Source organism: Solea senegalensis, linkage group LG4 (assembly GCF_019176455.1).
Source record: "Solea senegalensis isolate Sse05_10M linkage group LG4, IFAPA_SoseM_1, whole genome shotgun sequence".
In the NCBI taxonomy this organism is placed as follows: Eukaryota; Metazoa; Chordata; class Actinopteri; order Pleuronectiformes; family Soleidae; genus Solea; species Solea senegalensis.
The window spans coordinates 9,480,082-9,492,560 of NC_058024.1; the positions used below are offsets into that span (position 1 = coordinate 9,480,082).

The window sequence follows — 12,479 nt, forward strand, 5'->3', positions numbered from 1 at the left end:
TAAGTGAGACACAACTACACATAGAAATACGAAAAAAGAAACAACACTAAAGCAGTTTGGCGAGCATGCAGGAGCTCGTGGCTCAAACACATGCATTGAATTGAACAAACACGGACACCACGTCAGGCGAGCAAAGTGCTGCCTCTGAGAACGACTCCATACAAAGTCCATGTAACAAATTAAGACATCGTTTTTCAGACCCCCGCCCTTTTTCTAACAATGCCCCTCTTACATTCAAGTGCAGTTCCTCCCCATTGGATCGGGTGACTGATAAATAGGTCTTTAAGCCAGTGAGTCAGAGTGGTTGGTGATACTGTGATATACTGAGTCAGCAGAGTGATTTGCCACTATAGCTTGTTCTGGATGATGGAGAGGAGGAATAAGCGAAAAAATCTTGCATGCAAATGCAACATATAAGTGAGTCTTTTGGTTTTTATTTTATTTTTTTCCTTCTTCTTTCATGGATCACTGTTTGGGTACAAAACGCAACAGGATTTGTAAATTGTCTGCATGTCAAAGTCGTCTCACGCCGTTCACCCGCGTCCAGTCGCTGCCATGAACGGCAGGACGTGGTTGTCGTACGCTTCCTTGCGATCCCTCGCCGACTTTTTAACTTGCAAAGAAACATACCCATGAAGAGTGCAAAGAATGCCATGAGGTTAATGTGATGGCCTCCCAGTGAAACTGTGGAGGAGGATCAGTGGGCAAAGCCAGGTCCCTGGGCTCTGCCCAGCAGTCTGTCTGTCTGAGCTGCCATGATGGACACCTATCCTGTCCTCAGTCTGTCTGGGAAGAGTTTTTTTTTTCCCTCTTGAGAGAAGAGGGGAAAGAGAGGGTGAGAGTGAAGGGGCAAGAGGAGGAAAGGAGAGGGGAGGAGACACAGGGACCGAAAGGGGGGAGAGAGTCTGGGGGAGATGGAGGGGGAGGAGAACGAAAACAAAGGGGGGAAATGGAGAGCAGGGAGGGTGTAGAGGTTGCTCACAGGCTGAGGGGACTGTGTGTGGGGCCGGGTGGTGGAATCTCAGGACCCCTGACCTTTCTCTGCTCTCTGGCCCTGAGGAAAAAGAAAAAACATTATAGTGAGTTTGTCACAGCACAGTAACTTTTAGGGATGAGCCGAATATGAGACCCAGTATCAGTATTTGTCCGATACTGGTCAAAATCACTGGATTGGATGTCCAGAAAAAAAAAAGTAAAAAAAAAAACTCTACATTTCACACAAATGTATGCTGTGTATTTCTTGTCCTTCATAGGAGCAGATTATTTGTAGGGGCCGCTCACACAAGAACGAGTTTAGGAGAATCCAACATACCAGAGGTTTGGGAGCCCGAAAAACGCTGTTTTCGGAAAACTGGTCCCAGAGTGTAAAAGTCTCAAAACCACCCTTGTGTTTTTGTATTTTCAACCAATACGCAACTTTAGGAAAGTTAAAGTTGTCATAGCTCCACCTCTCTGTTGCTATCTTTGTCGTCGACTACTGATTGTGGTGTGTGTACACATGCATAAAGTGTTCGGTCAGAGCGGACTATTTTGACATGTGCAGCGTTGTCAAATTCTCTGGTAGTAGAAGCAGAAGAAGAAGAAGTTTCACTTCTGTAGTAAACAAATGCTGAACGTGTCTGCTTGTCCCCTCACCGTCCACTGTCCGTCTCACTTTCCATCATCTTCTGTATCTGAGTCTTTCATGTCTGTTCATTATTCTAACAACAGCAGTAAAAAAACGGAAAAATAGGTTACGTTTACGACGTTCAGCATATACCAGCCCTGTCCATATGGGCTGTGTTGGCTGATTGTCATGTTTAGATGACATATTTTTATTCCGATTACTTGTGTCCATGTAAACATTGTGAGTGCCATGTTTACAGTAAACCTTTTAATCACTACTGAAAATGATTGCAGGGAAAGTAATGTTCCAATGTGGACAAATGCCTGGAAGAAGTCAGGTGTTAGGATGTGCTTCTGTCACGCCTGTGGATTAATTTGAACACTAAGAAAGAAAATCACAGACCAATTCCATGTATTTCTTTGGCCCGAGTATCAGAAGACATGTTGAAAGCTCTCGCTGCTCTGCAGAGAGATGAGATATTTTGCCTTGCTCTCATTTGTGTATTCGTCTCCACGGATAATAACGTACAGTATGTGTGCACTCAAAAGACGCTGCATGTGAACGGCCCCTCATACAGTTGGTACATTATGTTTTTCTTAAATAGCCTAAGGTAGAAAATGCATCAGCACAAATGTGTTGTTAACATCTTGGTAGTTTAAAAGATGTACAAACTTAAATGTTTGTATGTATGTTCATGTTAAAAAGTGCTATGCAGTCATCCCGACAAACCGTGACGTTTTTTTTACCACTTTTGCATCAAATGGCCATACTCAACAGCAGATTTATTTATTTTTAAACCCACCCAGCGCGCACACACACACACACTCCATCCTATTATCCTCCCCCAACCATCAAGGCACACAAAAAAAGAGATTGTCAGGCCAAGCAAGACACTTAGTGTCCCTTCATGATGTCAGTCAGAACATGCCCCCAGGAAGACCATATGCAAGAATCACTCCTCTATCTATCTGTCAGTCATGCACAAGAACCAACATCATTCAGCAGTCGTCGGAGAGAGAAACAGAGAGAGAGGCTGGTAGGTAGTAGATCAAGAGAGAGAGAGAGAGAGAGAGAGAAGGATTATAATCCACGACCTCCTCTCCCACTCCCTCCGCTGACATGCAAATTAAGCATCAGCCACCAAGAGAGAGGGAGATAGAGGAGAGGGGGGAGACGACTCACCCATTTCAGAGGCCTATGGTCCATCAAGGGGCTTCACAGGAACAGTAAAACAACACCAACTATTAGCACCAATGCAGTGAGCACACATGTGGCAGTGGGCTGTGGGTAATGTACATGATGAGCAGTGGTGTTTGAGAGCGAGTGCACAAATTTATTCGTGTCTCACCTGTGGCGGCATCGGAGCAGGAACCTCAGGATCTTGCGAGCAGCCTGGTTCTGTCTTTTAGTGAGGAGGCTGCTGCAGGAGGAGACACAGAGTATGTGTGTCAGATATTTTGAAACATATTTAATCCCTGATGAACTACTGCAGACTAAGTCCTGTTGAAAGTTTTCTTCCTAGTTTAATTAATGATAAGAAATGAATTTCTCTTGGAGAGAATTTCTTGTAAGTGTTAAAAGAACTTATAGAGTTCTTAACTTAGAGGGAAAAAGACTTAGCGACTTGGAGGCCTGATCAGATACTACTGTTGATATGCTATAGACAACAAGTCAATGTAAAATGTGACACAGAGTGAAGCACTGACTTTCTATGTGAAAAAAACTAATGTCCATTCATCTCTTTATTTTGGAAAAGTCTCCCTAAGGAGCTAAGGAACTCGATCTAACGTCTCTAATGTTAGATCGAGTTCCTTAGCTCCTTAGCCAGGCTTGTTTCCTCTAAGTGGACAGACTCTTTATCCACTGCACAGCTGATTTTAAATGTGTAAACTTCTGTTTTTTTCAAAAGGACGACATTTACATGTGACAAGCAAAACAAGTAATTATCTCATTAATTCAGCAAAATGTAACCTTTTTTATTTTTTTTTTATAAGTGAATACAATACGCTTCTGTCTGTGTGTTTGTGTGCGTAAAGTACCCAAGGGAGTGTCTGTAGGAGCGGTAGTATTGCTGGATGAGGACCGCTGCCCTACGACTCTGTTGGAACTTCCTCTGCTCATGGAAACTCCGGAAACGACTCTGGATCAGGATGGCTGCCAGGGTCATCCTCTTATAAAGTGCATACTGGGAAGGAAAAGAGCAGCAATTTATTTATCATGGAGAGTGAAAAGAGGAGGCAAAAGAAGGAGGTGGAGGAGAAGAAGAAGAAGAAGAAGAAGAAGAAGGCAGTGGGGAAACAAAACCCAGAGAACAAAATAACAAATGTATTAAATTGTGTCATAGTTTAAGTTTGAACCAGTGAATCACACTGACTGCAAATAAAAATGGACAGAATCTTCCAGTTTGAAGTAGCAGTTAGCCACCAGGGGGCGACTCCTTTTCGAATGGACATCAGGAAAATTAGCCTCTATTTCTCACATTATTTATAGTGTCAGAGTAAATAGTAAATGATCTCAGTCACTACTTTCAGCTGTTCTTCAATACAACAGGATGTACATTTTGTACTTTATGTTCCCATGTAGAGCAAAATAGATGATTAAGCACAGCAGATATTAGTGTTCAGTTTAAAAAACTGTCAGTTGTGAACCTTGAGGCTTCAAAGCAGGAGTTTGTTTTTCATTTGGAAGACCATGTCCATTTTTATACACAGTCCATGTAAAAAAAGCATTTAGCAAGAACTCAGATAGTTAAGTGAATGTTGAATTATTCTGGCAATATGATTAAAGTTTGATAAGTCAGTATAGCTCTGTAATTTCAATTTTATATCCTGTGTTTGGAGAGACTCAGGGACAACATATGAAAATGTGCATCATCAATTTGCACTGTCAATAACTAAATTATCTGAATCAATAAATAAAAAAATAAAAAAATCATTCTTTATCACAAGCTGCACAGTCAAACCTTACCTGCTTATATCTCTTATAGCAGCGTTGAATCACTGCTGCAATCTCTTTGCGTTGTTCCTGAATGGGACCCTGAGGGAAGTGAAAATAATTCACATGTTAAACATTATTTGTTCTTAACAAATGTATTAGACCACCTGTCATAAAACGAGATATTTTAGAAATTAATCAAGCATTACATTCAACCACTAAAACTACTTTTTATGTTCAGAAAACTATAATTTGACATCTTAATCAAGAGATAATAATGTGCTTTAATATTTTTTTGTAAAACAGTACATTTGAAAACAAGTCAATGTAGAGGTGTATACATAAATACTTGAAGAAGTTTTGCACAACAGCTTTAAATATTTTATTTAATTTCTGTTGATATATCTACCTAACTTCTAAAGACTAGAAGACAAAATGAATTTGATTTTTGAACTTGATTTTTGAACTTGATTTTTAAAAAAATAGAGAAATGGCAGGAAAGGATGATTTGAAAGGACGTTAGAGTCTGTAATTGTCAAACATTAGTTTACAGCCTTTGTTGCAGTGGACATGTGTGTGTGTGTGTGTGTGTGTGCTGTACCTTGTGTTTTCTGAGGGCGTGCAGGGCATGTCTGATGGTCTCATACAGCTCCGCCTGCTCTGCTTCAGTCATGGCTAGACAGGAGGAGTTACTTTTCAACCTCTCCTCTTTCATAGCTGCACAGAGGAAGGAGTTCCAGTCAGAGGGGGAGGAGGACGGGGCTTGCTTAGCCTGAGGACTCTGCTGATCCTCGGGCCCTGAGAGAGAGTGTGGTTTGGGGCTGGGAGTCGGGGGCTTGCAGTTCAAGAATCTGGACACAAACAAAGAGGCAAAGCAATTTAAAAAAAAAAGAAGAAAAAAAAATTTGAGGAGTTTGCTGAAACAGATGTTTATTCCTCACTCACCTCTCCACCTCGCTGAGGTAACCAGACAGTAACCTGACGTCACTGCTGATCCTCCCGGACTCTGTTTCAGTCTCCACAGCCTCCTGTTTGAGCCGAGCACCTGACGCCTCCATGATGTGATCAGCTAACATTGTAATGTCCATCTGAAACAAACACAAAGGACACAAATTAGCTCCAAACAGCAGTTGCCCCCCTCCAAAAAAACACGTTCCTATGTGCTGGACACAGTCTACAGCATAGGTTACTTTAATACACAAGTCTGTGTATTAAAGTAACCTATGCTGTAGGTATGCTCAGGTTTATGGTGCTCACATTTAATCCCTGCAAACATATTATAGTCACAGTTACAAGGGCTTGCTCCATTCTTATGATCAGATTTAATTGCATCATAAAATGTATGTATATAGAATTTACTGTCATGTGTTTGTATGCCTAATTAATCTGCAATATCCTAAATAAAATTATTATTTGTTCAAGCCCAAATGCTTACAGTGCTTCCTTTAATGCACTGGTTCCCAAAGACTGGGTCAGGACCCACAGATGGGTTGCAGGAGATTTTATTTGGATCCCCAAACAAATTAGCTGAATATTTTCCAACCTTTTCATTTAGATTTATGTGTATAAATAACATGCAGAAAATGAAGTTGTTAATGTACCAAACATCTCTTGGAAATGATTTGGTTACTCATTCAAAATGATATTAGATTTTACAGATATGGCTGTAAATTAGTTGTGTGATTTGGGTCCTGATACATCTTTGCTACTGAATTTAGGACATGTGCGTTGTTTATTTTTCCACTTTCTTGTACATATGTGCACTGGATCATTCACATTTCCGCTTGTGTGAGACTGAGTAATAACGACAGAACTGATAAACCTGCACCAGGTGTTTTTATAATGACACATTTAATATAGACAGTTGCTGTAGACAATAAATTACACAAAATAATGCCCTCAATCCTTACCCAATACCTCTTTGGTGTGTTTATGCTTCATTTTCTTATCAACACTTAATCATATCATCATCTTTGGGCTCTCCACATGGTTTGACATGTTCTTTTTTTCCAAATGAGCTTCAGGGGCTGTTCACATGCAGCATCTTCAGCACGTAGGAATACATTATTACTTATTTTCGATGGCAAACAAGAGCAACATGGTCACGAAGTGGATTTGTTGCACCGCACCTCTGGGTCCGCGTCGAGTTGGAAGGATTAAAAATAAAACTTTTTGGAACACAGCAGGCACTTTCAGCACGTCTTTTGATACGCGAGCCAATGAAGTTGGTAAAACAGTTGACTCTGAAATAAACCTCCTGAATCAGGTGATTAAGGAGAGGATTAAACCAGACACACTGGTGTTTTTCTTGTTTCTCCATATACAAGTTAAATAGCAAATCTGGGGTGAGGGAATTTATTTTCTGTGTTTGAAGCATGAATTAATTCCATGAAGCTGCAGCAACTTCAGTTGTCTCAGCAGCTCCCAGGTTTTTGTTGCTGTGACAGAAAAGCCTCGGTTTTAAAAACACCTTTGTTCAAGCTGCATGTGAACGAGCCCTAAAACAAGAATTTTTCCTTATTCTCAAGATTTGTGGAGGGTTGTTTCCATAGTTTCGTCACAGACACGGAGCTCATGCAAGCAAGCTGTATACATATTCCATCACATATAATACAAAGAGTTCAATTTTGGATAAGGAACAAGATCCAAACTGCCCCTAACAATCCGCTCCCCCTACCTGCAGGTCCTCAGTGTTCTCCTGATAGGTCAGCAGCTCTGTCTCCTCTCCCCTGTCAGACAGCACTCTTTGGCGCAGGTGACTGGCCAGTCGCTCTTTTCCTAAAATCCTCCTGGCTAGGCTACATTGCCCAAGAGTCTGCCTCAGACTCCACCTGGTGCCCCCTCCAGACTCCCCTATCCTGGCCTGCAGGTGGGAGAATGGGGTGCTGGGGAGCTGAGGCCGGTTAGGGCTGGTGCTGGCAGGAGGTGTGTTCTGACAGCTGAGGTTGGAGGGTTGAGTTTGTAGCGTGTGGGTGTTGGGGAGGAGAGAACACATAGAGTTAGGATTTTGGGAGGTGCTGAGGAGGGAGTTGAGGGTGTTGGTGCTGGGCGTTGAGTTAGCAAGCTGTTGCTGGGCGTCTGGGCTGGGTTTGAGTCTCTTGGCTGGGGGTGGACCTCCCTGCTCTCCCTGGTTGCCCTGTGGGGCTCGGAGTCCAGTTTGGCTCCAGCCTTGGCTCTGGTTGTCTGGCTGGCTCTCGGTCCTGGCTCTTCTGAGCTCTGACGAAACACACGATGGAAAATAAGATAATGACAACATGAATTACTACAATACTGGAGGTCACCACATATGGGCTTTTCTGTGGCAGATACCAATGCTGATCTTATGAAATCAGAGGAGCCGACGGCCTTGAAACATGAACGTTCTTTTAATCACAAATTTGGTCATTTAAAAAACATTTTTGAACAAAACTTATGATCTGTCTTAGTAATCTGCAGTTTGATTCTGACAATTAAACAACAACAACTGGATATTCAAAATAATAAGCGAGTAACTAAAATTAAAATAAATTATACTCCACTTAAACCCTGCAAATTAAATAATTCTTTGTCGATCATGAACTGTGCCTATACCTTTTATATTCATTTTGTCTTTAACTTTGAATCTTTTAAATCAATTATGTGTTTTTTTTAACATGTTTATTCACATATTCATTACTTCTATCAACTTTTTAAGACTTTTTTTGTCCCTACAACCCCTTTTTACCACATTTAAACTTGATTTTTCCACTAATGCAGACATGGAGAGGATATAAAAACAAATAATATTAGCACAACACTGCACGCTGTCCAACCTGAGTTAGGGTTTGGAGTGGGGCTGTTGCTTATTCCACTCATCCGTGACTCCCCCCTCCACCTGTCCATCCATGTGTCAGCAGGCTGGCCCTGAGCTTGAGGAGTCTGTTGCAGCTGCTCTAAGAGCTCAGCCAGTCGAGTGTGGCCCCTGGATCGAGCAATGTTGAGTGGCAAGCGTCCTAATGAATCGGGAATAGACAGAGCCCGTGGATCCCACTGGTAAAGCACCAGTGCTGCCTCTGTGTGGCCCAGAGCACAGGCCCACATCTGGGGAGAAGACAAAAACACAAAAAAACACAGGTCACGCACAGGCACGGAAAGATAGACACTCGCACTTAAAGGTCAGCTGTGTCAGGCCACATCCTTACCGTGACATTTACGTTTAAAGACAGATATCAGCCAATATCACATCAATATCTGAGGAAGTCTGAACAGAGATATTAAAACGTGTACACAAATCCTGTATTTGTATTTAATTCAGTGTAAATTAGTACACCGTACTTTTACTAAGGCTCGGTCGGCCAAGATTTATGATAGTGTCGTAACATCCTTCTTGATAGATGTAGATGTACTGAATAGATGTACAGATATTGTTAACACCCTGTCAGAGGTAACTGGGGAAAAAGTAGAGCCAAATACTATTACTCTTACAAGATGTCACCTTATTGGCCAGAGGATTAATATTAAATCAACAGAATCGCTCTGGCGCACCGGCTGGATTAAAGACATCCTTTATTTCCTCAAATTGGAGAAAATAAGACTGATGTCATCTGGGTTTGAAGAGGACAGATCTCCCACTCGTCCCAGACTGCAACAACTGGGACAGTGCTGGCTGTAAGGTGGATCATATGCTGTTGTTTTTGACAAATGGTGTTTTTGTTCACATCTAGAGGAGCATTTTTTAATAAATTTTTTTTAGTTGAGGCAATCTGCCTCCAGCTGAACATCATAGCTTTGTAAGTGTTGTGCATCTGTACCAAAATGTCGAAAAACATTATATATGAAGTGACCATTCAGGTACACTGCCCTCTGCTGTTTAATTTGAATAATGACAAACAACAGCATATTAGGATCTGAAAAAAAGAAAATAAATATATATTATTAGAACAGTGAAACTTAAAGTTAGTGTGAACCTAGCTTTTCCTTCACAGCCAAATGTCAGTTTCCAAAGGTCTCAGGTTTTACTCATCCAGACTAAAATGCAGCCCCGGGGTTTTTAAACAAAAATGAAGCCAGTGGAGTTTTTATATACGTTTTCGGGCCTTTACGGCAGGGTAACATTATCAACATTAGGAATTGCAGATTGTAATACATGTAAGAAATTCCTCTGTGCACAGTAAAGTCTTACAGATCTACTGTATCTACAAGAATGTTGTTCTTGTTCCACTTCAACATGTGAATGTTAGATGGCAGCACAAGATGACGGCCTCTGTAGAGCAAGGCCCTTACCTGAAGTGTAAATAAAATGCTTATTCTAAGGCTACAGAAATGCTAGACACTGGACCTTTAAAAAACAACTAAAGACATCAGTCACTTACCAGTGGAGTGCAGGAGAAGTGGTCCACATTTAGAGGATCCACCTCCAGCTCGAGGTCAATGGAGTCAGCGTGTTTTGTGCTGCGAGGCAAGACAACAAAAGTTAATCTGCACCGTCTGCACATTCACGTCAGTCACGTTGTCATTAATGTGTCTTACTCACCGCCAGCGGATGAGCGTCTGAATGAGTCCCGCGTAGCCCTGAGCTGCAGCCAGATGCAGTAAGGTCATTCCTCTGGAGTTCTTACTGTGTACGAGCTGATTAGAAGATGCCCAGCACGACTGAGACATCATCTTCTCACATACCACAACCACACGGCCCTCAAATGAACCCTGATCAGGAGACATCTGGACAGTGGACACACAGTGAGTGAAAAATGTCAGTCTTCTTATTGAAAATGTTGGAAAAACTGGAAAATTGATGATGTTCTCAAATGTCTTGTTTTGTCCACAAACCAAACTGATTCAGTTTTAATGATTTCTTTGTTATATGGAGCAAAGAAACCAGAAAATATTCACATTTAAGAAGCTGAACAACCAGGTAACTTTTCAATAGTCACAGCCATGGCAAACCTAATAATGTTTGAAATATCTGCAACTATTGTATTTATAACAAGAGATATTTGTGTCTTGTTTTAATATGAATAACTTCTATTTATCTATCTATAAAAAAAAAAAAATTCATCCCAACTAAATTCACTCCTCCCATTTGCATTACTTGAGACTGCTGATCAGTGGCTCCTCCCCCCTCCACTCCTCCGCCCTTGGTTGCCGTGGTTTCTGAGCTGGGGTTCTGATTGGTTATCTCAGCCATCCTCTGTTCCATCTGCTCCAGACGCTCCAAGATGGACATCCTGAACTGGGTATCTGGAGAAATAGAGGTGGTAAATTTTAAAGGTTTTGATTTAGAACATTTTAGTGTGAGAAGGGTAGAAAAAGAAGAACTTCTGTGTGAGAGACCCAGCTGAGTTCGATTGTGTGTGTCCTGCATGTTTGTGTGTGTGACTGTGACCCTTTGTTTCAGTGCTGCTGCAGTTTTGCTGCAGTGCTTACATCCCACCTGCTGCTGCTGCTGCTGCCGCTGTCGTCTCACTTACTCATTTCACTTCTATTTTTCTTTCTGCTGTCTGCAGCTGAATGGATGCATGCGGCCATCAGAGTGACACAAAGGCTTAAGCTCCTCCCTTTCAAACCACGCCTCTCCCTCCCCAAAAAAGAACTCCCCAGTCAGGAGTGGATGTGAGTTTCCCAGCACTAAACAGCTCATTTGAATACAAAGCAAAACACCCTGCTACACAAAATAAACTTCAGCCGTTACACACTTTAAAATAACATAAACAAATAAACATTAAGTAACCATTAACTAATGATTTACTGATGATTAGTTAACTTTGTTAACACACACACACACAACCTGATACAGATGTTGCTTTAGGCTTTAAAGCACACAAACATCCACAAAAAGGACATTACATTAGAATTTGTAATTAAACAGAGTAACTTCAAAAATAAATTGAGAGTAAAAAGTTTAGAAACACTGAGTGAAATGTGAAAATGAAGCACGGATGAAAGAGTCATTTAAATTAAATCCCCCCTCTTATGAAGTTAATGAATGAAAATGTGTTTGAAATGTGTTCATATTCTTTCTACTTTAATCTGACATGTAGGTTTATTATTTATTATTTTATTATTTATTTATGTTAGGATGGATATAGAGCAGCACATATAAGTCATTAAGTATGTGAACTTTTATTTTAAACGGTGTGATTTCAATGCAGAACATTTTCATTTGGGTACTTCTTCAACCATCCACTCTGTGGCTTTGCTTCTATTTTATCTGTGTTGAAAGTTTTTTTAATTTGTATTTTTTTCATAGTTAAGTTGTTCATAACCCACACCAAATTGAATTAAAATCAAAACAATGGTTTTAATTTATTTATTAATGTTATTCTGTTATTTATTTTTTTTGTATTGGTTTGAATCATTTGAATAAGATTAAACAACTTTAAAATCTTTTTTGGCTTTGTTTCTTTCCATTTAGTTCTAAGATCAAACTTTGATAAAGGTTGTCCACAAGTAATATATGTGAAGTAAACAATAAAAATGTACTTTCAATTTCATTAGAATGAAACACACATTTGTTAAATTGTATTTAACTTATTAATTTATATCATATTTTATTATAAAAAAACACACCAGTTGGAAAAAGCTGCATTGGTGATGCATTATTTGATGCATTATTTGAATTGTACTGTCTTTGTTTTTTGTTTATTGTAAGTCACTTTGGATAAAAGTGTCTGCTAAATGACATGTAATGTAATGTAATGTAATTGTTTCTCTGTTTCTAATAAATTAAACAATACTATTACTATTGATAATAGGACGAGTTAGTGTTTTTTTTGTTAACTAAACAGGTGATTCTAAACTTTCAGAAGTAAACGTCAAAAAAATCATCATCAACAATAACAACAACAACAACAACAACATGTCTGTCTATGGTCTCGTTCCTAAAACTGTCACTTTTACAGCAGCAGCAGAAGCAACATAGCATCGATTGCTTTGTTGTTATGGAAACCGGTGGCGCTGTCCACTCCTGCTGGTGCTGAAACGG

The 12,479-nt window shown here is 40.3% G+C and overlaps 1 protein-coding gene across 5 annotated transcripts in view; it reads right to left on the reverse strand.

The window, feature by feature from the left end:
• Window positions 1–903: 903 nt before the first annotated feature.
• Window positions 904–12,479, reverse strand: part of LOC122768388 (calmodulin-binding transcription activator 1-like) — an 86,775-nt gene continuing 75,199 nt past the window's right edge. For 4 of the 5 annotated variants that reach the window (XM_044024354.1, XM_044024352.1, XM_044024356.1 and 1 more), the window contains 11 exons: window positions 10,587–10,735; window positions 10,032–10,216; window positions 9,871–9,949; window positions 8,332–8,599; window positions 7,218–7,756; window positions 5,486–5,628; window positions 5,142–5,391; window positions 4,574–4,642; window positions 3,646–3,791; window positions 2,955–3,026; window positions 913–1,054 (listed from right to left, as the gene is read on the reverse strand). In XM_044024354.1, the coding sequence (XP_043880289.1) occupies window positions 979–1,054; window positions 2,955–3,026; window positions 3,646–3,791; window positions 4,574–4,642; window positions 5,142–5,391; window positions 5,486–5,628; window positions 7,218–7,756; window positions 8,332–8,599; window positions 9,871–9,949; window positions 10,032–10,216; window positions 10,587–10,735 (1,976 nt within the window). In that variant the 3' untranslated portion in view covers window positions 913–978. Of the gene's footprint in view, window positions 1,055–2,788; window positions 2,820–2,954; window positions 3,027–3,645; window positions 3,792–4,573; window positions 4,643–5,141; window positions 5,392–5,485; window positions 5,629–7,217; window positions 7,757–8,331; window positions 8,600–9,870; window positions 9,950–10,031; window positions 10,217–10,586; window positions 10,736–12,479 lie in introns of all 5 variants that reach the window. The other variant, XM_044024353.1, reaches the window with a different exon arrangement.